Source organism: Fusarium proliferatum, assembly GCF_900067095.1.
Source record: "Fusarium proliferatum ET1 genome assembly, contig: FPRO_scaffold006, whole genome shotgun sequence".
NCBI lineage: Eukaryota > Fungi > Ascomycota > Sordariomycetes > Hypocreales > Nectriaceae > Fusarium > Fusarium proliferatum.
The window spans coordinates 1,752,704-1,776,503 of NW_022194795.1; the positions used below are offsets into that span (position 1 = coordinate 1,752,704).

At 49.4% G+C, this 23,800-nt stretch overlaps 10 protein-coding genes across 10 annotated transcripts; 4 read left to right on the forward strand and 6 right to left on the reverse strand.

Moving 5' to 3' along the window:
• Positions 1–333: 333 nt before the first annotated feature.
• On the forward strand, positions 334–1,408 carry FPRO_09633 (uncharacterized protein; the record flags this gene model as incomplete). Its single annotated transcript, XM_031233046.1, has 2 exons — positions 334–442; positions 498–1,408. The coding sequence occupies 2 exons, from the start codon at positions 334–336 to the stop codon at positions 1,406–1,408; spliced, it is 1,020 nt and encodes a 339-aa protein (XP_031082922.1).
• Positions 1,409–1,666: 258 nt separating this feature from the next.
• FPRO_09634 (uncharacterized protein) lies at positions 1,667–2,197 on the reverse strand (the record flags this gene model as incomplete). Its single annotated transcript, XM_031233047.1, has 1 exon — positions 1,667–2,197. One exon carries the CDS (start codon positions 2,195–2,197, stop codon positions 1,667–1,669), a length of 531 nt encoding a protein of 176 aa, XP_031082923.1.
• Positions 2,198–2,558: 361 nt separating this feature from the next.
• On the reverse strand, positions 2,559–5,273 carry FPRO_09635 (uncharacterized protein; the record flags this gene model as incomplete). The annotated part of the gene is made up of 1 exon (XM_031233048.1): positions 2,559–5,273. One exon carries the CDS (start codon positions 5,271–5,273, stop codon positions 2,559–2,561), a length of 2,715 nt encoding a protein of 904 aa, XP_031082924.1.
• Positions 5,274–6,721: 1,448 nt separating this feature from the next.
• On the forward strand, positions 6,722–7,802 carry FPRO_09636 (uncharacterized protein; the record flags this gene model as incomplete). The annotated part of the gene is made up of 2 exons (XM_031233049.1): positions 6,722–6,742; positions 7,395–7,802. 2 exons carry the CDS (start codon positions 6,722–6,724, stop codon positions 7,800–7,802), a joined length of 429 nt encoding a protein of 142 aa, XP_031082925.1.
• Positions 7,803–9,031: 1,229 nt separating this feature from the next.
• On the forward strand, positions 9,032–10,458 carry FPRO_09637 (uncharacterized protein; the record flags this gene model as incomplete). The annotated part of the gene is made up of 4 exons (XM_031233051.1): positions 9,032–9,070; positions 9,123–9,146; positions 9,192–9,780; positions 9,833–10,458. The coding sequence occupies 4 exons, from the start codon at positions 9,032–9,034 to the stop codon at positions 10,456–10,458; spliced, it is 1,278 nt and encodes a 425-aa protein (XP_031082926.1).
• A 288-nt stretch (positions 10,459–10,746) lies between these two features.
• On the reverse strand, positions 10,747–12,578 carry FPRO_09638 (putative heat shock protein HSP70 (regulator protein involved in pleiotropic drug resistance); the record flags this gene model as incomplete). The annotated part of the gene is made up of 3 exons (XM_031233052.1): positions 10,747–12,175; positions 12,239–12,365; positions 12,443–12,578. 3 exons carry the CDS (start codon positions 12,576–12,578, stop codon positions 10,747–10,749), a joined length of 1,692 nt encoding a protein of 563 aa, XP_031082927.1.
• Positions 12,579–12,939: 361 nt separating this feature from the next.
• On the forward strand, positions 12,940–13,730 carry FPRO_09639 (uncharacterized protein; the record flags this gene model as incomplete). The annotated part of the gene is made up of 2 exons (XM_031233053.1): positions 12,940–13,137; positions 13,191–13,730. 2 exons carry the CDS (start codon positions 12,940–12,942, stop codon positions 13,728–13,730), a joined length of 738 nt encoding a protein of 245 aa, XP_031082928.1.
• A 414-nt stretch (positions 13,731–14,144) lies between these two features.
• FPRO_09640 (uncharacterized protein) lies at positions 14,145–16,055 on the reverse strand (the record flags this gene model as incomplete). The annotated part of the gene is made up of 2 exons (XM_031233054.1): positions 14,145–14,424; positions 14,476–16,055. 2 exons carry the CDS (start codon positions 16,053–16,055, stop codon positions 14,145–14,147), a joined length of 1,860 nt encoding a protein of 619 aa, XP_031082929.1.
• A 2,212-nt stretch (positions 16,056–18,267) lies between these two features.
• FPRO_09641 (uncharacterized protein) lies at positions 18,268–20,718 on the reverse strand (the record flags this gene model as incomplete). Its single annotated transcript, XM_031233055.1, has 1 exon — positions 18,268–20,718. One exon carries the CDS (start codon positions 20,716–20,718, stop codon positions 18,268–18,270), a length of 2,451 nt encoding a protein of 816 aa, XP_031082930.1.
• A 647-nt stretch (positions 20,719–21,365) lies between these two features.
• Positions 21,366–23,306, reverse strand: FPRO_09642 (uncharacterized protein; the record flags this gene model as incomplete). Its single annotated transcript, XM_031233056.1, has 2 exons — positions 21,366–22,715; positions 22,746–23,306. The coding sequence occupies 2 exons, from the start codon at positions 23,304–23,306 to the stop codon at positions 21,366–21,368; spliced, it is 1,911 nt and encodes a 636-aa protein (XP_031082931.1).
• Positions 23,307–23,800: the final 494 nt, after the last annotated feature.

Below are 23,800 nucleotides of genomic sequence, written 5' to 3' on the forward strand. Positions count from 1 at the left end.
TCCTTGACGTTGACAATAAATACGAACGTTATTCCACTTGCTCCTCTTATTACCCACCCTAGGTACTTGGCCGACTCCCTCCCCCTGCCTGGCGTCTCCCCACTTTGAACCCGTCCACTAGGCCCCATCTTCTCGGGTTCTAGACTCCAGACCCTCCTCCGGACTTCCCTCTCCAACCCGCGCGTCAACTTGAACCTTCAACAACTCAAGACAGGAACGTTGTGGACACCCTTCGAGGCAAATACATCATATTGCTGTACCATTCACTTCCAATACTAGTGTTATACCCTCAATCTCTCGCGCCTTGCTACACGCCCTGTCGCGCATCAAACTATGGCAGCGGCTGGCCTAATCGATCCGACAAAGACGGGCAACTATCCCGTCATCCTCGGCGATGCTCTCTTAGGCAAGACGTCCAACGAGATCTTCACCGGTATTAAGTGTAAGTTTTTCTTAACCTCCAAGCTCGATGTATCATGATACTTACATACTCCAAGACAATCACAAGCCGACACTCTCGTCAGACTCAGCCCCCAACTTAGCTCGCATAAAACCCTCTATCCCCGGAAAGACGGCATCCTACGACCTCACCTATACCGACAACGACGCAAAGTATGCGTTTACAGGGACAAGAAATAAGGATAGTGGTCAATATGTTCTTTACTTCGACCCCAGCCGCGAGGCCTTTATCCTCGATCTTGTCGACTCTACTTTCAACATGAACGTCACCCGACTGCCTGGTAACACCGATGCTGACAGTCTCCGTCGACAATATCCTCACATCGACAGCGCATCAAACGGCGTATCGAAAACAAACACAAAGGTTGAAAAGAGTGCCTCCGACAAATCAAATGCCAAAGCACGCGTCAAATCCACCACACAGAAAAGAGATATCAAGCGCAAGCCCGAGAAGAAGCAGCCCCCCAAGAATATCGAGCTCTCACTACCAGTACCTCAATCTAATGAACAATCAAAACCTGCGGAACCCAAGAAGCGCACACCAGCCCCCGAAGAAGAGGACGAGGACGAGGACGATGACGATGGTGGTCTTCTTGTCGAGTATCCTGGCGCCGACACCAACACAGCGCGTAGGACTGACTTCTCGCCTGCTTTCCCATCTGTGCGCCGCTTTGACGAATTCATGGATCAGCGCGAGTCTGAAGGTGATGATGCCGACGGCGAGGAAGATGATGATCCGGATTTCGAGTTCAAGCTGCCCAGCCCTGTCAACAACCGTAGCCAATACGAGACTGGACCCGATCCTATGGATGTCGACGGTGAAGAGGAAGGGGAGGAAGGACTAGAAGTCGACCTCGCCAAAGAACTCGAGGACGCGTTCGAAAACCTGGAGAACAGCCAGCAAGAAAGCCCCGATGGGGATGAGAGTGAGATTAGTGAAGAGGACTAAAAAGATTTTGGATTATTGGGCCTTTCGATTTGTTTTTCGTTTATATGCGGCGTTTCCACGGAATCTATGGCGCAGATACTGTCAAAAACAGTGATTATGCTGTTGACCAGGCGTTGGAAAAGAGTCATTTTCAAAGGAATACTCGACGATATCACTGCCACTACCAGTACGACTCATGGTGCCATTTCTGGCTATACTATTCTAAAATGAACACACGATGAAATATATATTCACAGAACACCGTGCTTATGGTGCCCCTCATGCTATCCTCTCGGCCCCTTCTCCTTGATCATCATACTTCCATTTCTCACCGGGCAAATGATCCGTGATACCCTCGATCGCATCCTCAGACCAAAGATGGACCTCCGAATAGGATAACTGCCGGCCCCAAATTTTCAGTTCGTCTTTGTCAAACGTCCCAACAGACATGCTAATCCTTTCTGACTTTTCATTGCGCCAGAAGAGCCAGCTGCCGCAGCTGGAACAGAAGCCCCGTGCTGCTTCCGGTGAGGCGCGGTACCGCGATAGCGTCGTCTGAGAGGTGAACTCTACGCTGGAAGCAGGGACTGAATGCAGCCATGCAATGATAGAGCCACCATTCTTACGGCACTGGGAGCATTGGCAAGTTGAGCACTGCCAAGAGATGGTTAGTTCAGTGAAATCTAAGAAACGGGAAATGAGACAAACGCTTCTCTTCCAGTCATGGCCAGATGGAAATGTCAGCCTGTAGCGAACTGAGCCACAGAGACATCCGCCAGAGACGCTTGTAGGGTATTCTTCTGAGGCCATGGGGTTCTTCTTGTACGAGTGATAGTGGCAATGAGACCGAAGTATTGAAATTAAAAGCACTGAGATACGGAAGAGGCTTGAGCGTTATATTGTATAGTGTTGAAGGGCGTGACCCCTCATCGAGGGGCTTTGCCCGCGGCAAGAATGTCAATGGCGCCTTTCGCTTCCCTGTTTCATGAACATCTATAAATTCAAAACTCCTGGCGTCATTATTCCCATGGCTGGTACACTAATGCCTACGTATCAAGTTTAGGCATGGGTATAAATGCATGCATGCCTAGCCAACCACACTCATGACATCCGAAAACAAGAATGTAAATACTGAGTCAGTACGCCGTTTGATGTTCATGTCGTAACATATTCAGACAGCCTCCCATTTTGCAAGCCACCCGACGCTCTCGCCCGCGTTTCTAATGATACAATATCGTCCTTCCTTTGCGTTTTCCTTGACATCGTCTAAAATCTTGTCTATCGCGATCGAACCCATGGCCATCCCGTGACCCTCGCTCAGACTAAATGATCCGGTGGTGACGAAGCCAACGAGATCTTCGGCATTAGGAACAAGAGGATGGCCGTTCATGTCGGATTCATTAGCCGGCGTGAAAGGGTAGGGCGCTGGTTTAGAGATGAGTTCAGCGGCAAGTTGACGCTTCAAAAATTCCAAGTCGCGGGGCGTCGAGGTTCTGGATGTTTTGTTCTTTGTAAGCAGAGACGGCCTAGCTTGAGAAAGCCATTGGAACCGAAGGTCGTAGGGAAGCGAGTAGGGTGAAGATAATGAACCCGGGGGAATAGTAGCAGGGACTTCGGCTTCAGAGGACTGTGGAGCTGTGGTAGGACGAGATGGGAGGCGGTAGATGCGAGCACAGGATGTGACAACGCCCCTAGAGATTAGAGATATACGGACGCCAAGAAGAGCGTTTGTCGGTGTTGTTGAGGGGGTAGATGGAGAAGTGACGGCTTGGTTAAAAACATCTTTCGTGATTTGATGTAGCTGGTAAATGCGTGGCTCTTGTTGCTTCGATACTTGTGTTGAAGCTGGATTTTCGTCCTGGTCCACATCCATCGCGCCCTCAGCATGGTTCTCTTCGCTAGTTTGTGAATCTCCAGTGTCGAACAATAGCTCAAAATCGCTAGCGAAGCCATCACCAATCTCACCCTTTCTCCCACCGCCCAGATCAAGTGATTCCCATGCGGTTCTCTTGCTCTTTGGCCGCTTCTCCCAAGCCGCTCTTCTTTTTCGACGCTCCTCGAGTTCCCATGCAGCACCAGCCTTGGTTCCGGGAAAATCCCCAGGGAACCAAGTCTGGCCTCGTTCGAAGGCGACCTGGCGGATCTCGTTCAAACCTGCGAATCGTGGGTTACCCCCTGAAGAAAGGGGATAATGCACCAAGCAGTACCAGAGATGCTGTATACATTTCCATGGTGCAAGCAGAGTCCATGTACCTTGTTTCTGTGTGCCTCTATCCGTGCGGGAAGCCAAAAGGATGATCGGGATTGGGGCATCATCTGCTGTGAGTTTCAAGGTGGTTCCGGGAACATTTTTCGCTCTTCGTCTATCGATTTGTTTCTGTGAAGGGAAGCAGGACGCGGCATGGCGAGTGTCGCGATCGAATAAGGCATACGGGTTCAAATTCTCCTCGGCCGACCACGACGCTATCCTTTCCAGGAGTTGAAGTTGTGACTCTGGGTCTTCGGGAACCTCCAGGCGCCTTGGAGGGTATTGAAGACGGGGATCCTGCACCGAGAACCCCAACACCGCGCCAGCAGGGAGAGTGGCTGCATTGGTCAAACCGGTCAGTCCTTGAAAAAGCTCAGTATGATCTGTTTTCGTCTTGTCCTTTACGGGATAAGTGCGTAATATAGCTAGCAGAGCTTCTGTAGATCCCGGGCCTGTCAAGTCTAAGCTTCCAATCTCAAATCGGAGATCTTCGATGTAAAGCCGAGGGGTTTCCTGCTTTATTAAAGATAGTAACTCGTTAAACAGCTCGAGGAAGGCTGATGGGTGGATCCTCAAGAAAACCTGTCTCGATTCTTGTTTAAGCTCCTGGTTGTCTTCTTGTGTCGGTGGTTCGGGGTTCCATAAGATGGTGCATGGCCCGATCATCTTTCGGTTGACTTGGTTCTGCTGTCCCGTATGAATTGCCCGAGTTAGAACACCGGTCCATGAGCGGGTTCCGATCCTCCACTTCTTTCCCTTGTCGTTCCAACATGAATCCTGAACAACCCCTATCCGCTTCAACACACGTTCTATGCCAGCGCGTTTGCCGTAAAGGCCAATTGTGCTCATGTAACTCATCTCCCATACAACTGCACCTCTGTCGCCTTGAGCTCGATGTGTAGGTCGGTATATCTTTTCGTTTGGTGTCAATGGGATAGCGAACCGCCATAAAGGTTCCAACGGATCAGTCATGCGTGCTCTTTTCGCATGCCATGAGTGTGTTGGTAGCCATGTTTTGTTCAGTTGACGCTTGCGGAACTTGGACTTTGGCTTTGGAGGTTCGTTGAGTTCGTTTCGTCGAAGTTTTGGTCTCGGTGGTCTTCCTGTTACAGCTAATGCTTTGTCTTTACTGACATCTCCGTCCTGCTTCGCCCTCGCTAGACTAGCCTTGCGTTTCCTCGCTGCCAATATTCCTAATTTTCGTGCTGTTTCGGATCTTATTTTCGCTCGCGTTGTTCTAGGCTTCCTCCTTCTAGCTTCGACAACCGGAGTGTTGTCGTCTTTCATCTCTTTAAGCGCACGTTTTCTTAGTCGGCGCGGTACCCGTTTGGGGTTGTGACTCGCTGTGCGGCGGCGTAAGCCTCTGGGTACCTTCTGAAAGGCGCGGCTGCTAGCAACAGCTTTCGATGTGGCCATGCTCTGCTCAAGAGCGCGAATCTCGAACTCGTGGGCGGCCACAAAAGCCTGGAGATCAAGTTCGCCATCTTTCAGTGCAGCTTCAGCGGGCTGCGCAGGGATGCCGCGCGCAGAATGAACCACGGAGCGCTTCTCCCTACGGCCATTCGATGCCGGTGTGTCGGCCTTTCGCTTTCTGCTGCCCGGCCCAGATTGGGCTCCGGTAGAAGATCCCGGAGCCATGATGAGTGACTGATTTGTTGTGAAGATATCGAATTTGTGAGCTCTTGGTCACCTTGAATGTCAACGTCGAAACGCGATGGAAAGAAAATAAAAGCTTATCGATAAGCTTTGACGGACCCTGAATGGGAGTCATCATTTCAGAACCGCCATCATGACATGGATGCGAATAGGTAGAGAAGCTTGAATTCTTAGAAGAGGCGAGTCAGTCGATTTACTTCTCTCTTTATTACTTTTGGTCTTGGAAAGAGAGATTGCCGGGTCACAATACGATTTTATTCCCCAAGCCAGGACAGTTCTTCAGATGTGGCCACCAAGCTAAGGTAAGGCACCTTTATTTACCTGTACCTACCTTAGGTATATGAATATGAGATGAGCATGGCGAACATGGGCTTTGACAAATGCGGCAAGTTGGTTGATCAAATCAGCAATACGTTTTCAATATTTAATTCCCAAACAACAACATCGAAATAACATATGAACGCCTCTATTAAGGGTATGATAAGCTGTCAAGTTTGCGCCATTCGCCAGATAATCGTGCTAGACGTTGCCAATCTGAGACGACCAGATATTTGAGTCTAGGTACTTGGTCGCCAAGCTCCGACGAGAAAATGATTTTTGATCAGAACGTGATGATGAGGCAGGCCACCAAGCTTTCTGGATCGTCTATCCTAGCTCCATCCCGTAACACTGTAATGTCTCCTCACTGCTTCTGCCAATCGTCCTGGAGGTTGGCATTTGGAACACACCTTATGGCCCCTAGAACCCGATCAGCTCATTAGTGCCTCAACGCATCTAACACAGATCGATGTGATAAGAGATCATACCAAAATTCTGGGGGATCAACAACATTAGGCGTGCATGGCCGTTGTGATCTTTCGTATTTTGGGCACCACTTTCGAACAATCCAAGCATGATGTTGGCACCGAAACTCGACCTTGCATTAGCGGTTAGCAAGAGGCTTCCTTCACTGTAAGAGAGGGAGCTCATACAAAGAAATAGTCACACATTCTCGGTGAGTAAATGATTTTGACAAAGAAAAGGATGAGGAACCGACGGCGATCGTCCCCCTTTTGCAGGACGGCTTCCAGAATACATGTCTGACCTCTCATTTTTATTCGATCACCTTGTTGTGAAATATGCTAAAGGTTCATGGTGAGAGGTGATCGATGGGGAGGATCTTACCGAAGCCTCGGACTCCAAAGTCTCATAATTGTTGTATATTGCTTCTTTTGAGAACGCCATCGCAAGGAAGCGATGCAACCTGCAATGCGGCAGGGAGCCGAAGGACAGATCGGGAAATGGGTGTTTGGGAATTGAGAGAGAAGATTGTGCATAATAGTACAAGTTGTCTCCTTTGTCATCTCTTCTCCCGTGAGGAGGGGGAACTATTGGGTCTGTATGGTTACACAAGCCAGGCGGTTAAGGCATTAAGGCACATCATCACAATCATGGAAGACTTTCATCATGCGGTTAGCCTAGACTTTTGCTTTGAATTTACTACAAAGGCTGAGAATAGTTACGTGATGCTCAGAGTTCCGCTTGCAATAGTCCATCCTCGTTTCTCGGTCCTTACCTAGACATAGAACAGGTTTTGTCTCTTCTCTCGACGGCGGTTGAACTACCCCCCCGTTCATTTTCTGTTTCAAACTATTTCGCCTTGCCAGGATCGCTTACACTTTCAGCTCAAAATCGAACATGGGTTTTGAGAAACTAAGTCGTATTCAGCAGGGATTCTCACCAATCCTTGGGAAGCAAGAAAACTAAAGACATTAGAAGAGGATGCTAACAAGACAATGAACTAAACTCAGCAAAGAGTCCCCCACAAACTCCCTGAAGCTTGGGAAACCGAGCCCCTGGGTAATCAGCAGGAGGAGGCTATAGGCGCTGCTATCATCCCCAGAGCCGCATAGCTTGTCACAGAGAATCAGCTTTGCAGTGATGCCCAAGTCCGAATGTCTAAAAAGCGACCTGGTGATACTAAACTTCTGGCATGCCTCTAAAAGAAAGAGATAAATAATACATTCTCTCAATCAGTTAGGGAACCCGACCTGATCAGCACGGAAAATAAGTCACAATGCGACTTGGCAGGATAGATGTCGGGCAAACTACATCAACCATCAGATTCAGGATAGGTTTAACGAGTCATCAGCTTGCCGGGGTCCGACTACGCTTTCTGAACATGCCAAGAGGCTTGCGCGTGAGAATCATGCTGAGGGGAACAATTACCTTGATGCGTACCGTCAGAAGATCACAGACCCTGAGGCATTCATCCTCAACCGTGTTGACAATGAGCAGCATGCTCGCGAACTCCTCATCCACGTCGCCAGTTTAACCTCCGTCCTTTGCTGTACACCGGTTACCTTTGGTCAGATCAAAAACCACACTGGGCTTGAGTACAACTTTATTGTCCTCGATGAAGCCGCTAGAATGCCAGAATCATTGTTTCTCGTGCCTATGGCGAAATGTCCCGAGGCATTGGTCCGCAAGGACTGGCAGTCATTTTTTGGTCCTCAGCGTAAGCTTGTTTGAACGTAGTGAGAAATCAGGCGCCTGCTGTTTAGGTTGAAGTCCAATTACCGCGCCCATGGAGAAGTTGCCCATTTCGTGAAAAGCTAATAAGAAGATTTAGTCAACTTAGTATAAGTTTAGGATAACTTTTGTTAAGTTTAGGATGACTTTTGCTGAGTTTAGGATAACTTTGCTGAATTTAGGATAACGCCCTAGGGCAGTCACTTTGTCAAGGAGATGCTAGAGTCTTCTTTCAAATCGTTTCCTGGTCCCATCTTAGGACCGTCCGTTACAACACCCTATTTCTCCCTCTCTGAATGAAACATATGATTCGGTGGCGATCCAGCTGACCGGGTCGGGTTTGAGCCTTGCAGGAATGACTCGCAGGCGGTTCTTCTTCTTCTTGTTTCTTTTTAGAGCGAGGGAGCTGAAGACAAAGTGTAGGACCTCATCAACGAGAATATTACCAGCTCCAGGAGTGAGCAAGAGTGTAAAAGTCAGAATGTACTTAGTAAAGGACTCGGGAATATGATATCTCCTATATAAAAAATGTGTATCTGTGCCATTATTTTGAATTAACATGCCCTCCCTTGATTGATGCCCGTAGAGGTAGAGAGAGGTAGGTACTCGTTGATTATCAGGATGGCTACCAGCCTCCTGTGGCTTTGCTTGTTACATCTCTCGTGGCGTCAAGTTACAGGGGGGCGTCGTTCAACCATCATGGGATCTGATCCCTGGGATTGCATATGACGATATCCTCATCATTTACGTTGGGATCATCACCTTTCGGTCGCTGGCTTATCTTATCATCGCTGACTACGGTCAGTTTCAGTTCCTCCACGTTCAAACGGTCGCAACCGTTCCACGAGCTACAGCGCCATAGGGCACCGCCGTATCGTTAGTTGGAATTGTCTGGCAGACCAAACCCAAAGTCAAAGTCCAAGCCAAAAAACCTAAGCAGAGGTAAATCCAGAGGGGGATGGCCTCTTTAAGTAAGCCGCATCCCCACAAGGTTCGCATTTCCGGTGCATTGCACAGGCTATTTCTATATATATTCTCTGGCATCTTAGCTTTGGCGATATTGTAACCGGCACTCTTTCACTCACTGCAGTCTCATTACGGAAATCTGTCGTAAGATTAGATACCGTCACAGTTACGCTCAAGCGAGCTCGCTATATACTTATTCACATAGTCGTGACTTGAGCATTGCGAATCATCGACAGAGGGATATCCTGACAATCGTTGCTAACATGGGCTTTCTCAAACCTGAAGTTGGCAAGGCCCGGAAGGTAAGGATTAATCTCAATCTTCAACACGAACTCAAGTTAACTCGTAGTCCAGCCAAAATTCGACCTTCATCTCAAGGTACATCCATCAATCTACATCCAGCCATTGACTTATGCTTCCTAGATTTACGACCTTAACAACGTGCCGCTCGTTTCTGGTCAGGCTTTTGTCAAATGGCACCTTTCTCACTCAATGACCGCGGAGCATCGCGGGCGCACGCAGAAATGCCCAATCGCCAACCACAGGGTTGAATGGGGCTTTGTCACCGCGGTGCCCTCTATCCGCATATCGATAGACCGCAATAACAACCTTACCGAATGTCCCATGGAGTTTGAGGTTATACAGGAATTCGGCTTGACAGAGAAGGTCACCCTTGGTATTGTTCGCCTCAACCTGAGCGAGTACGTGGAAGAGAGCGAGGCCTTCGTCAAGGATGTCGCATCGCCTGGTCGCATGCGTAGCAACAGTATGGGTGTCAGCCCGACGAGGGGTGGTACATCAAGGCCGCGCCGTGATTCAGATGTCGTCGAGGATGGCATCGTGAGAAGATATCTCATGCAAGACAGCAAAGTCAACAGTACGCTGAAGATCAGTATCCTCATGCTCCAAGTCGACGGAGAACGGAGTTACGTAGCTCCCCCTCTGAAAACGGCTCCCGTCTTTGGAGGTATTGGAGGCATCATGAGCGAGGCAATAGAGGACGACGCCGGGCGTAAGTTGAACTGATTCGTTCCCTATCATTCCCTGCCGCTGACAAGATATAGCAATAGCTGCCGCGGTCCCCAACTTGTCTAAGCCTCGCGACGCCGCTGAGCTCCAAGACCTATACCGAAGCGTTCTCGCTGCTTCGTGGAGTCGGCAACCGAATGAGCACTCTGCCGAAGAAGTCATTGAGGACATCTTCAACGGAGGTAACGGCTGGAAAACCAAACCTCACAATGCTTCGCCTGTCACTGATGGAGAAGACGACGACGACGATATGGGTCCACGTGATACTATCCGAGCCCGTGATACTCGCCGTATAACTCACAACCTCCTTCACCCTCATCACCATCATCACCACCATTCAAACAGAACTGCCTCGCCTTCGCACAACCACCAAAACAACAGCCCAGCTGGCTCCTCACATCGCCGCACACCAAGTAACTCGAGTGATAAGAGCTTCTCGACAGTTACAGTTACTCCATCGAACCGACGCAAAGGTGTACGCATCCATGAGCACCACCTCGACCACGCGCGTAGTATGGCGAGCATGACGTCTACTATGACACTTGATAGCGACCCAATGCGTGAGGCGAGTTACAAGGGAACCCGCGAGGTTAGAGAGGATGATATGCGAAACGACCTCGTTGCTTGGCGATTACCAGGTGATGGGAATCAGGTAATGTGAAGGACCTAATTTAGACGTCGAAACTGAGCTTGTTCACGGCCTCGAGGAGGCGCCTGGAGTACCTATTTAACGATGTTTCCTGAAGGGCTTCCACCGAAATGGTTCGACATTAGTCTTTTAAATGTTAAGTCTTTATTCAATTCATCCCTGACAACCCTCTATTGTGTCTTCTAGAATCTACCAATAATCCCGTGCTTTTTGCATGCCAACCCCCCTTATAAACCCACTCATAAAATCATTGCGGCTTTTCAATCAAAGTTCCTGCTTTTGAGTCCAGCACTTCTAGACTTAGATGTTTCCTCGCACACCACCCTTACCGCCAACTTCCCGGGCTGTAACCGTAACGCCGAGATCGGCTAGAACGTTGATCGTGACTTCGACCTTGCCACCAGCCTTGACGCCCTTGATGGCGGCCTCGGCAAGAGGGTTGCCGATCTTCCAGATCTTCTCCCGGGTCTCCTCTTCCTCTTCATCAGAGTCATCAAAATCGGAGTCGTCCTCATCCTTGTCTCCATTCTCTTCCTTAGCCTTAGGCTCAGGCTTGGTGACCTTGATGTGGGTGTTACCCTCAACAATCTTAATAAGAACATCGCCACCTTCCTTAGGAGCGGGAATATGGATAGTGCGACGGGCAGGGGCGGCGGTCTCAGGGGCAATGATGGGGGTGAAGACATCCTCGCCGTCAGCACCCTCGGTGATAACACCAATAGCATTGGAGATGTGCTTGACAGTGGTGACAGCAGGGTGAGTGGACTGCTCGATATCGGCGGCCTCGTACTCCTGGATCAAAGAGGCCTGGAGGGCAGCACCACGAGCAAGGAGCTCAGAAGGGTTGATGGCGGACACGCTCGTGGCGGGAGCTTGAATCTCGGTAGTCTCAGGGAAGATACCACGGAGGTTGTTAGCGATACGAGGGGTGTGGGCAGTACCTCCTGACAGAATAACCTCGTCAATGTCAAGAACATCGAGGCCGGCCTTCTTGACAACACCCTCGATGAGTCGGTTGAAGCCCTCGAATACCTTGCGGGCAACCATCTCGTATCGTATCCTGTTGATAGTAACAGAAAAATCGAAACCATCCGCCAAGCTCTCGACGCTGAACTGAGCGTTGCTGCCCAGGCTCAGAGCTCGCTTGGTAGCCTCGGACTCAAGTCGAAGCTTTGCAAGACTGCGAGTGTTGTTTCGGGGGTCAATGCTGTGCTTCTTTTGGAATTCCTTAGCAAAGTGATCCATAAGAGCATTGTCCAAATGAACACCAGCAAACTCGTAATCGTGAGCAGTGGCGAGGATCGTGTAAAGACCACCTCGCGAAGCGACAACGGCAACATCTGAGCGAGTGCCACCAAGGTCGGCAACAACAATAATCTTATCCTCGATCTTGGCCTCAGGACGGGCATCGTAAGCGAGAACAGCGGCGACAGGGTCAGAAATAAGCTGGAGGATCTCGATGTCGGCGTCGTTGGCGGCCTTGATCAGAGCCTCTCGCTGCTTCTCGGTGAAGTTTGTGGGGACGGTAACAACGGCAGAGGTGACCTTCTTGCCAAGGTAGTCGGAAGCAGAACCCACAAGGCGTCGCAGGTATCGAGTAGTGGCCTCTGAAACAGAAACAGTCGAAGTCTCTTCTTCGCTCTTGTCCTTGACAGAAAAAGCAACGGTGCCGGAAACATCCTTGGGGTGGGCGGAGGCGTGAGAGTGGGTAGGGTCGATGGACTTGAATCTGAAGGCATCTTGTCAGTTTCCTTAGTTCCAGAATTGGGGCTGCGGCGGAAAGGTCGCGTACTCTTGGCCGAGGAAGTCCCGGAAGTTGGCGATGGTGTTATCGGGGTTGCGAACGAGGAAGTTCTTGGCCTGTCCGCCGTAGTACTCATCGCCGTCAACGTAAGACAGAATGGTGGGAATTTGTCGGTCTATCGAGAAGCTAACGGTAAGCAAGCGACCAAGTGACAGTATCACGGGGCACATTTCAAGTCGATCTAGAACATACCTCCATCCTCGTTGGCAATAACCTCGGCCTTGTCGTCAACAGTATAGGCAATGGAACTGTTGGAGTTACCAAACGTAATACCAATGGCAACTCGGTCGCCAGGCTCAGGGCCCTTGGCTCCAGCGTTGTCACTCATTAGGTCCGTCGGAAGGGAGTTGTGTGAGTCCTTATAGGGAGAGAGGGAGAGAGAAAGTCAAGACTCTGTGCCTCTGTTGAGTTGAAGCAAAGAGGTTCCAAGATGTCGAGATTTTGGAGGGCGAGTGCGAGTTGGTGATGGATGTTAGTGGGGTTTCTTTTCTTTTCCCTCAGAGATTGGAAAAAAACTGCCCGCTAATCGCTTCACCCACATTTTTTCTTGATCGGCCACTGGTACGTATTCACGTTATCGTTATCGATTCTCCACATGCCGCCTGTGCTCATGGTTTTGAAGTTGTCGCATCGGGATTACAGCTTTTAACTGTTACATTTCAAAGCATTAACTCGTCAACCTCTCCATCATGGCATCTGATGCGGTGTTCGTACTGCCAGGCGATATCATTGATCCATCTCTTATCCCTTCACACGCTAAGAAGCCTCTGCGGCTCGGTCCTGGCCTACGACATGTGCCTCCCAACGACATCGTTCCCACACTTGCTGGCCAACTTGTAACTGATCGACAAAAGAATGCAATTCGTGTAGAGAATGCTCGAGGAAAGGTACGCTTCTGAATTATCTCCGGGCCGTAGAACGTCGGCTCACCAATCAACAGTATACCCCTCGCGTCGGTGAGCTCGTCATCGGGACCGTCCAGCGCAGCGCCGCCGACTTATTCTACGTTACTCTCTCCGACTATACTGCGCCTGCTCTTCTACCACAACTTTCTTTTGAGGGCGCCACAAAGAAGACCCGTCCTCAGCTTACCGCGGGTGCACTTGTGTACGCACGGATTGCTCTCGCCAACCGGCACATGGACCCAGAGATTGAATGCGTATCTTCTTCAACAGGAAAATCCGAGGGTCTAGGCCCTCTAACAGGCGGAATGCTCTATACCGTGTCACTTGGAATGGCTCGACGTCTGATGATGCCCAAGAGTGTGCAAGAAGGCCGGATTGTGGTGCTGGAAGAGCTCGGTAACGCAGGCCTTCAATTTGAGACAGCTACAGGACGCAATGGCAAGTTCTGGGTTGACAGTGAGAATGTGAAAACGGTCATTGCTGTTGGGAGGGCAGTACTGGAGACTGATGAGAGGAGATTAGATGTCGAAGAACAGAAGAAGCTTGTCAGGAAAATCATCAAAGACCTAAGCTAAAGGGGGCGAGCATGTGCCAGAAACCATGATGCTCAATAGCACTCTTTGTATTGGAATAGTTCGGTTGTACACTGTTGAATTAATAGATACCCAAGAACGAACACGCCTGGCTCGTCCGCTGTTAGACGAACATGTCTTTTCCCATGACCTAACGCCCGAATAGTCCTACATGTCCAGACATTGGTTTTTGTGCTGATTCCTTGACTTCTAATACCCATATATGCCAAATTTGAACGAGTGTAAGAATCAAATCGCTGTAAATGAAAAAGGAAAGTAAGTAAACAGAGAGCCCAGCAAAGTGCTAAGGCTTGTCAGTCAGTGGCCGATTCAGGTGGCACATAGTACAGTGCAGGATGCAGCGGGAGTACCCCATATCTACAGCAGCAAATAACATGACGTCGCAAACAGGTATCCTTATGTGCCGCCCATCTCCTGGTCGACTTCCACAGGTTCTGGGAGGTGTCTCTGATCCATATTGTGAATCTTTGTCATATGCCGTTTCCAGTTATCCTTGCGAGGGAATCCCTTTCCTCCTTGCCTTGAGTAGTCGCAGCCTTGCACAGCGCAGTGGAACTTTTTCTTTCTTTCGTGTCGATCATTGACATGCCGCTGGAGATGTGTCTTGGTCCCGAATCCCTTGCCACAGTTCGGGTAAGGGCATTTGTGGTCTTTTGTATGATATCGTTGATGATGCCTGTTGGGTTGATGAGCGACTTGGATCAGCCATGCCATGATATAAACTTACTTGAGCTTGTGTGGCTGATCGAACACCTGGTTACAGCCAGGCTCATCACATGCGTGTGAACCAATACTCGGTGACGGGTTGCTCACGGCGTTTCCTGGTGACACGCTATGTCGGTAGTCGGAAGATGTACCAGAGTGAGGTGAAGGAGTATCAAGCTGTGTCGCAGGTGTACTGAGCGATGACGGGTTGGTGAATGCCGGTCCAGGCAGGGGGGTGGACGCATCGGAGGGATAGCTTGGGTGTCGAATACTACTGTCGGGGAGAGGACTCAAGTGGTTGGCCGTTGGAATTTCAGACATAGAGATATCTTGATTGTCATCGACCTCCGTTTTAAACGCTATTTGACTCTGGGTTGGTGTAGGTGAGTGAACTATGGGCACAGGTTGAGGTTGAGGTTGAGGATCACTAGGAGGGAGGGTTAACGGCGACGGCGAGTCCACAGGTCCTTCATGTGTGGCAGGCCCAGCTGAGGGGGGCGGCTGGTTGGGTGAGGATTGCGATACAAATAATTGGTAGTCATTCCTGTGCCATACTTCGGTTTCTGTCGATGCAGGCATGATATCCATAGGGTTCACGGTACCAGGTGCGGGATGGCTAGGAGGGGATTGGGACGCGTTGAAGTTGAAAGTGGTCGGTGGGGAATCTGGGGGACTTTGCACAGCCCCCTTTGGCAGGGTAGATGGTAAAGCGATCGGGGAGCCCAAGGCTTGGGTAGACGAAGGTACCGGCAAAGAATCAGTCGCCGGAGCAGTCATGTCAGTAGGAGATTCGGTCGGTCTTCCTGCTGTCGTGATCCGTTGAAGACTTCCATCCTGTGCTCTTGGTATGCTTTCGAGGTTTTCAGCCAGGCATTCCGATGTTGGTGAGTTCAGAGACTGATCGCGCGTGCTCTTGCGACTAAACATCTGTTTTAAATTATATCTCAAGGAGCTCCCGCGCGACCACGAGCGTTCAGGTTGAGGTCGGGATTCCTCAGTCGAAAACATGCCAAATGCCTCCGAGGGGACTGATGGGCTATAGTAATCCGCACTGGTCCCATTAAGAACAGCCCGGGGTGCATCGCCAATAGACTGCGGCATGTACTCTTCATGATGATTCTCGTCGGAGCCGAACGGTGCTGAGCGCGGTATTGAGTCGTTGGCAGTTGGCTGAGCATTTCCAAAGCCATAAGAAGGTAAATTTGTGTCGATTCGGGGAATATAGTCTGGTTGACCTTGTCCATTAGTTTGCTGTAAAAAGCCATCGTGGGCTGTCCAGTCCAAGTCTTTGACGGATCCATCAACTCCCCCACGCGTATTTTCTCCAGAAGGTTTGAAAGAGTCTTGTGAGGACAAGCGGCGTTGATTGTCGTCTATCCCGGGGGCTCCAGTTGCTGGAACTTCGCCAGTCTCTGGGTCGTTCGTGTCCGGGGGGCCGTGAAGAGATGTTTGTTTTCGGCGTCTGATGCGGCGGATGATAAAGGGATACGAGCAAAGAACAACTAGCGCAATGCCCACGATAACACCAACAACAACACCCGCGATTCCTCCATCGCCAAGCTGGCGTTTCAATACGGCGCCTCTAATTTCGAGATTACCCATCGCATGGCTCTTCCTCCGACTTAGACATCGCAGAGTATCCATCTAATTGGACCACGCCGGGTTCGAGGAATAAGTGGCGGATGGGGGAGGTAGCCAGCAGCAGCCGGCAAGAGCTGATGGGAGCTGGGAACTGGGACAGCTAATCGAGTGGTGATGCTTCCTTTCGTATTGCTGGGTTAGGTTATTGGGGCGGGGTGGCCGGTATAACACTGGATGCTCAGGTCTTGGGAGGCCGCCGTCGCAGTCGCGCGAGACACAGCGAGCCCCGTGGAAGGCTTGTGCTTTGTTGAAAGGGTCCAGTCGATGAATCGGAAGATATGGTGGGGATTAAAGGGATGATCACTTTAGTTGTTGGATAGTTAGTGTACTCATGATCGATCGTTGTGAGAGACAGATTCATGCATGAGTGAGATGCAATGACATGGCGGGATCCGGGGGTGGTCGTCAGCGGCCAAGCGCAAAGCAACGGCCCTCCTTCTGACAGTGGGTTTTTATCGCGCCTTTTCAGGGCTCCAACGTCTTCAACTGTGCATGGCCCCAGGGAGCAAGAAAACTTCCGACGTTGGAAGGGGGTGTCAAAAGTAAATGGTATCGGGTGCACCAAATATACACTGAATTATGTCCGCATCTTTTTTGTATCTGGGATAGAGGTCCTCAATTTTCTTGCCTCCCGTTGCCAGATTAAAGTAGCTCACCGGGGACGAGATTTCATTGGACATGGGCGGTTACTTAGGCCCCGCTTCCCGTCCGAAGCTCCGTCAGTCTAAGCCACACTCATCTCTACGTACTTGGTACTTGGTAGGTAGTGTCAACTCACCCCTGGCGTCACCAGTTTCAACACGATTTACGATTTAATCACAGGTTGTTTGACTTTAACAGTGCGGTCTACAATTTTCAGATCTTTTCTCTTAATCTGTCTCATCTTGTTTCTTTTTGACTGAAGATGAGTAGCATCGGCAACAATCACATCGTCACATCGGGAGACGATGTCACTGTTCCTTGTTTCATTCGACCGTGGGTTTCGTCAAGCAGTTGGTCTCAAGCTACTGGCCCCATAATGCCGATGACAATTTGCAGCCAAGTTCTATAAATAAATGCATTCGTGAATATCGAAAGAGCAAATATTACTCAAAGAACCGTCAAATCGGCTGCATACCTAATCTACGAATGTCCTCCTTGCTGAAGCCTCGTGATGTCTCAACTATATATCTAAGCCTCCCCAGTCACCGGCTATGATAATGCAGCATTAGATCTGATAGCTCTATGTTTGCAAGATGTTCTTACTCGCTGACCCTACAAGCCAAGACTCAACCCCTTCCTCTCTGGTGTTCGCGAGCGAGCGGGAGTAAGGCAATGATCGAGAATTGGCACCATTTCGGATCAGTTTGATGGCCCTGATCATGCGAGATTATTGTCATTCCGTTACTCTCGCTTTTGATAAAATGCAATTATTACCCATCCTACCAGATAGAATCCATATGTAAGAAATAATTACTAAATAATAAATATAGTTAGTTCAATTTAAAGATCTGGGCCAGCCTCTGATAAAAAGGATGTCTTGTACATGCTCCGTATGTCTTGTCAATCCTCAGACCCTTGCAGGTGACCTTGGGCCATTGTTCTACGTACCTAGATACTCCATTGGACCCTTATTCTTGGCTTCTCTTTCATAGGAATATCCTAGACCAGTCCCGGTTTAATCAAGTCAGCACTATCATTCCTTGCGTGAACATACCCGTCACATTTGTCATCGTCTTGCAAGCAGTGAAAACGCGGGCATGAAGATCTATCCCAATTTCTAAATTCGGCACTTACTATGCTTCACAAAATCGATCTTGTTGCCAAGCCATGTCCCCACCACAACACCGACCCCAGTGTGGCTCGATTGCCTCCAAGACACTACTAAGAACTTAAGCTAGTCCATCAGGTATGGAGTACTGTGGCCTTGTTTTGACTTCATCTCTTGACTAATAAAGGGGAGCGGGTAGTAGTAATCGTCGATAACTTTCTCTTTCATTCAACGTTCTCTAGAAAACAGCTTCCAAGCTTCGATACACTTCGGCTTTCGTTCAACCCAACATCCTTTGATTGACAAAACGACAGACCCAATTTGTCTTATCAACCAACTGAACTTCAAGTGCTCAAACAGCTACAAACACCGCCAGACACGCTTCTCTTCATTGTCCTCAAATTCCTCTTAAAGACTTCTCAGTTAGACCACAAATAAGCGATTGTTCGCAACTGCATCCTCCCAGACCTTTGAGGTGTAATCGGTCGGTACCTGCTTACCCTGACGTAGGCGAAAAGTCATTGCAGGGTGCATCAGAACAATCTCCGCTTGTCTGGCTCTGGTTATTGCCACGTTGAGGCGTTGTGCCTCGTCCATGAAGCCGGGCTTCGTGGTTCTCACCATATCAAGGAAAACAACATCTGCCTGGTTGCCTTGAGCCTTGTCTACCGTCAAGACTTCTGTCCTCTCCTGCCACTCAACTGGCCAACCCTTAACCACGTGTGCATACTGACGCATGGAGACACTATATGGTGTCTGGATCATCACACGTCCGGGTTTGCTGTCTGTGATGGCTCGGAATGCCGGGTCCTCCAAAAGCTTTTTAACTTCAGCCAAGACCCAGCGATGATTCACAGGGTTCCAGAAACTGTGACAGTGGTTTTCCTCTTTGCTCGCCGAAAGGGCAACAATAGCCCGGTTCGCATTCAATCTTTGTCCACTACCGAGGGCCTCAAGGTGCCGTCTCAGGTAGCGAACCGTTTCCGGGAACTGCCTTGATGATGGGTAATCAGAGGACATCCTTCCGCCATAGAAGAGATCCGACGGCAGCTTGTGCAAGTTGCCATGCGCTCGCTTGTTGATCAACAATGAACAATTGATCGCCCCCAGTCTACTGGCCCTTTCCATGAGACTAAGACGCAGCTGCTCAGAATATGGATTCACCTCAAGCCCTTTCTTCAGGGCATCGCGTGGATCGCCGCTCTTCACGAAAGGTCGAGTCTGTTTGACATCACCCGTGAAAATCCAAGCAATTGGCTCAAAGAAGGCGATAGGTATGAGCGTCGTTAGCTCTCTGGCATGGGGTGCTTCATCCATGAAGATGATGTCTGGCTTAAAAAGCTTAGCGAAGCCCCCATATGCGGCCACGGGTGTCGTGGCTATGAAGTCTGTCTGCTTCAAAACCGCGGTGTACAGTTTTGTAATTTCGTTCCGCAAGCATTTCCAGTCGTCGTGGTGCAAGACTTCCTTAGCATCCATTCGCGTGAGCACCTTCTTGAGCGCCACAAAACCACCATGTTTGTGCTTTTCATAGTACTCCCAGGCAGCTTCATCCAGGGTTGGCGCCTTGTTAGGGTTTCTTCTGGCATTCAGAGTCTTTGCGATATTTGCAGTTGTCAGAAACTTTCTCGTAAAGTCTGTTTGCTGGTCACAGTCTTGTGTCTGATTCTTGCCCAGTCTCTCGCTGTTCTTCATTTCGTAAGGCCAACCGTGCATTCGAATAATGCGAAGATGAAGGCCACACTCCTTTGCCAAGTTCCAATAGCGGTCCGCAGCATCATCGACTGTCTTGTTGAGGTCAACGAGAAATAGAATGGGGTTGTACCGCCTCTTCGCACCTGGACGACGTACTGACTGAATCAGAGCAGAAACGACCATGTTCCATTCTGTCTTACCCGCACCGGGACATCCATTCACAAAATAGAGGCCGTTCGGGATCGACTTCAGTCCTTGAAATGCCGCCACATGATCCTTGTTAAAGGATCGGAATCGTCGCAGAATACTCCTCCGAACCCTATGGTCTGGGTGGTGTGGGTTCCTAAGGTGCGGAAATATATCGTGGAGATTAGTAATAGTTGTGTTTGGTCGCTTGAATTCAAGTATTGTCTCAAAAGCGGCCTTACACTTTGAGCTGACCTGTCGACTTTCAACTTGGCAACCTCCAGTTAGGCGATGCAGCGCGGCTAGTTCGGCCTCGTAAGTATTTGAAAACGTGTCCCATGTGATGAAGACATGTTTTTGACACGTCGGATCCAAGGTTATGCGTTGAAAGTCATCGAGTGTAGCGGCTGTCTTCATGTGGTTCATCAGTTCGAGGATCTCCTGGTCTCCTTCATCATTCTTCACCGCACGTGGCACCTGGATGTTGAAGGCCGCACATTTCACGACTTCTGGGCCGACGATGGTCTCCATATCCTCATACGGGTTTTTCACGCGTGTTGCTGACAAATTGACGAGAGAATAAGTCTTGTTCGAAAGATATATTCTTTCTTCGAACTCGATGCGGAAGTTGTCAGTGAGCGCGGGGAAAATGACTTCTTCGCATTGTTTGGGGACTGGGACAAGAAGGAGCCAGGTCGTGGTGAAAGAATTGGCCAAGGAATCAATCTGGGCTATGGGCCAGGCCTTGAAGGGGGTTCGAAGATCATTGAACCGTTTCAATATGGTCTCCTCGTTTCGTTGCTCGATTATAGTACCATTCTCGTGTCTGTTCACATACTCGCTCACAGACAGGGCGTACAATGGTTCCAGTGGCTTCTGAGAGCTTAATTTTAGCCATATAGTTCGCAGGTCTGGATGACCAAGACTCACATTTCCGGACGTAGGAACACTTCCTCTAACAGGGGCCGACACAAGAGAAGCAGATGATGCCATATCGGAGGAATAGCAACGAGCCGTAATGCAGCAGGCTTCTGAGACTTATTAAAGAATCGAACGAAGAAGTTGATGATAGAAAACAAGGGCGGAAGTGTAAACTCGGAGAATATGGTCCCCTCTGGCTAATCTTAGGCAGAAGTTTGTAAGGAAGGGTGAAGAAAAGAAGAGGGAAGGAGGAGAAGCGTTTGCACTTGCCTTTTATTATTATAAAAAGGTGCTCATGCAGGCACCCGACGCGCTGTGAATCACTGCGCGCCAGCTGTGAATCACTGTCAAAAGTTGGAAGGGGGTTCTCGAGTGCAAAGAGAGAGAAGGCAGTGGCAGCAGGTGTTGGTTCAAGATCGGCTCTCTCTTGCAATTGGAAGGGTATCTCAGACCCCAAAGCGTGTGTGCCAAGAGAAGTACCTAAGTAGGTAGGTAGGTAATCAAACACTGGTATTCGTGACGGCTACCTCAAGAGGTAGGTAGTAGGTAAGTAGTACCTATCTATGGATCTACAGCTCGAACAGAACAGTTATCTACCACACTGTGCCCTTTCCAAGGAGGAAAACTGTCATCTAGTTTCCAGGCTGCTACAATACCAGGCCAGTAAAAACTCATCTCGTTCTCCGCAACATATTGTCTTGGTAAAACCTGCTCAGGAGCTAGGTCAAGTCAATCACCATGTCCTCGTCTGCCCATAGGTCTCTGTCCCGTCGATGTTGTTGTATATCGAAAGTGTCAACAATATTTTCGTCCATCATATCCGGAGAGTGGCGTGACCTATTCTCAGGATCATCTGTAAGATTGGCTGTTGTATCGGAATCATCCTCAATGAGGATGGCTTCCTGGTTGTTGGTGAATGGCTTCATGCGGTCTTCGTTCAAGAGCCATTGTTCTAAGTGTTTGTAGAGAACACGGACTGTATTTGGGGGAAAGGCGTTTCCAATCTGCCGCTTGATGGATGTTTTAGTACCGAGGAACTGATGCGACTTCGGAAATCCCTGCAAGCTTGCATACTCTCTAAGAGTGAGCTTTCGTGAGCCGTCAGGGTGGTAAAAATCACTTCCGCCAGTGGTGATGGTCCCTGCCAGGCGCTCTGGGTCATATGGCGCTCTTGGTGGATCGAAATAATGGACATTATCAAGGTCATGAAGATCGTCTCCTGCGCGGATACCCCTTAGCGCCTTTCCGATGCTATTGTAGGGCAGCAGTCCGTTGCCGCCCTCCTGACTGTGTGTAGCCTGGGGGAAGGTCGGAAGTCTCTCTCCAGGTGCAGCGGCAATGATGATTAGGCGTCTCCGGTCTTGAGCAGCTCCCCACGCACAGAGCTTTATGACTCTCCAGCGTATGGAGTAGCCATGCTGTGTGAAGTCCCCGAGGAAGCCATTGAAGTACTCCTCGTGCCGGTCATGCGTAAGCCCGAATGTTTGTTCCACAGTGATGATACGGGGACGCAACTTCTTGAGTAGTTGATTGCAGCCATATAACGCAAAAATATTTGCATCATCATGTTCTGATGCGTGCGTGTGTGCTGGCGAAAAGAATTGACAGGGCGGAGAAAAGTGCAGAACATCAACTCGCAAATGGCTCGTCTGCGCGCTGGATAGAAACTGGTCAAGGGACATCTTGAATAGTTCGGTTTCAGGGAAATTTGCTTGGTAGGTATCCCAAACCTCTGGTGCTTTATCCAACGCATATCGGACTTTGAAACCAGCCATGAGGGCTCCTCGCGATACTCCGCCGGCACCGGAACAAGAGTCAAATATTGTGTACTGTTGACCGTGGCTTCGATCTTCTTCGTTGGGCCGCTCAGACTCCAGGTCGATAAGGTGACCGCCAGAAAAGGGGTTCCATGAGCCTCCTTTGGCGGTACTTCCTCGCCATCTGTTGCGGAGTATCTCGTTGGAAATTCTATATTCTCTCCGTGAGACTTCACTGGAATCAATACGAACAACAGATTCTTCAGCCTGCTTCCGACGGCTCCCTTGCCCAGCATATCGAACCTCCAGCTTCTAGCGGCAGGTCAAGTGTGTGGACTGCACATTGGGTCGGCCCCTTTCTGCGGGATATTGTGGATTGAAGACAGACCGGTTGAAATTGGGGTATTTCGTGTTGGTTATCAGCAGAGTGTGCATTTGAACCACTTGAGATGTACTGATGTCTATTACTTCTTCGTTGTTCGTGTCATCCTCCCGGCATATCAACATGCAGACTTCGTTTGGCTTTTTTGGAAGCTTTGCTAAAGCTGAACGGTTTCTCAGGAAGGGCGTGCCACGGATTTTGATCGCATCTGTAGACCGACATCGAACCAGAATTTTGACCAGAATAAACTCGACAAGATATTTTCCGGAAAAGAATGGGCGTACTTCAAGGAAGGAATCTGCTTGTATAGTCGTATTCAGTAGTCTTATTGCCTTAAGCTCAAGTTCATCTTGTTCGAGAAGACGGGTTGGGGTATTTGAGTGACTGCTGATATCCTCATCTCCAATTGTGCAAGATGAGAGACGCCTTCGGCGACCAAAAGTCCCACGATATTCTTCAGAAAGGAATAAAACGTCGTCCGTCTCTTGATGCGCCTCAAGGTCGATTCTTTCGATAGGCATGGTTGAGAATCAACCTGAGCCTAGCGATCAAAAAAAAAGTCTACGTCGCTGCGTTAGTTCACTGTGACTCACAATGTAGGAAAGAAAAGATTATTGTTGCATACCTCGAGCACACGAGGCAGTTGTTGCCTTGGCCTAGTGAATAGAGAGTGAAAAGGCGATGGTTGGTTGCAGGAGAGAAAGCGAGAGAAGCATTGCATTGTATCAGAAGAGGTTAGGTCCTCAAGCTTGGGTGAATGCCTTGGTATCTGGGGCAACATATATCTTTTTCTGAGAATATTTGGTCCGTGCAACATGACCTACGAGTCGTTTGTCTCGTCAAAGCTCCTATTCGTCTTGAAACCTTTACATAAGTACTATCAGCCAGCTGAGGATTTATATTGAAACGGTAGTTATATTCTTGTGACCTGTCTCGTATTTTCGTGACGCTTATGCTGCAGCTCTGTTACAAAACTTGGTATATATGCTCCCTTTAGCATCATCGCATCTCGCAG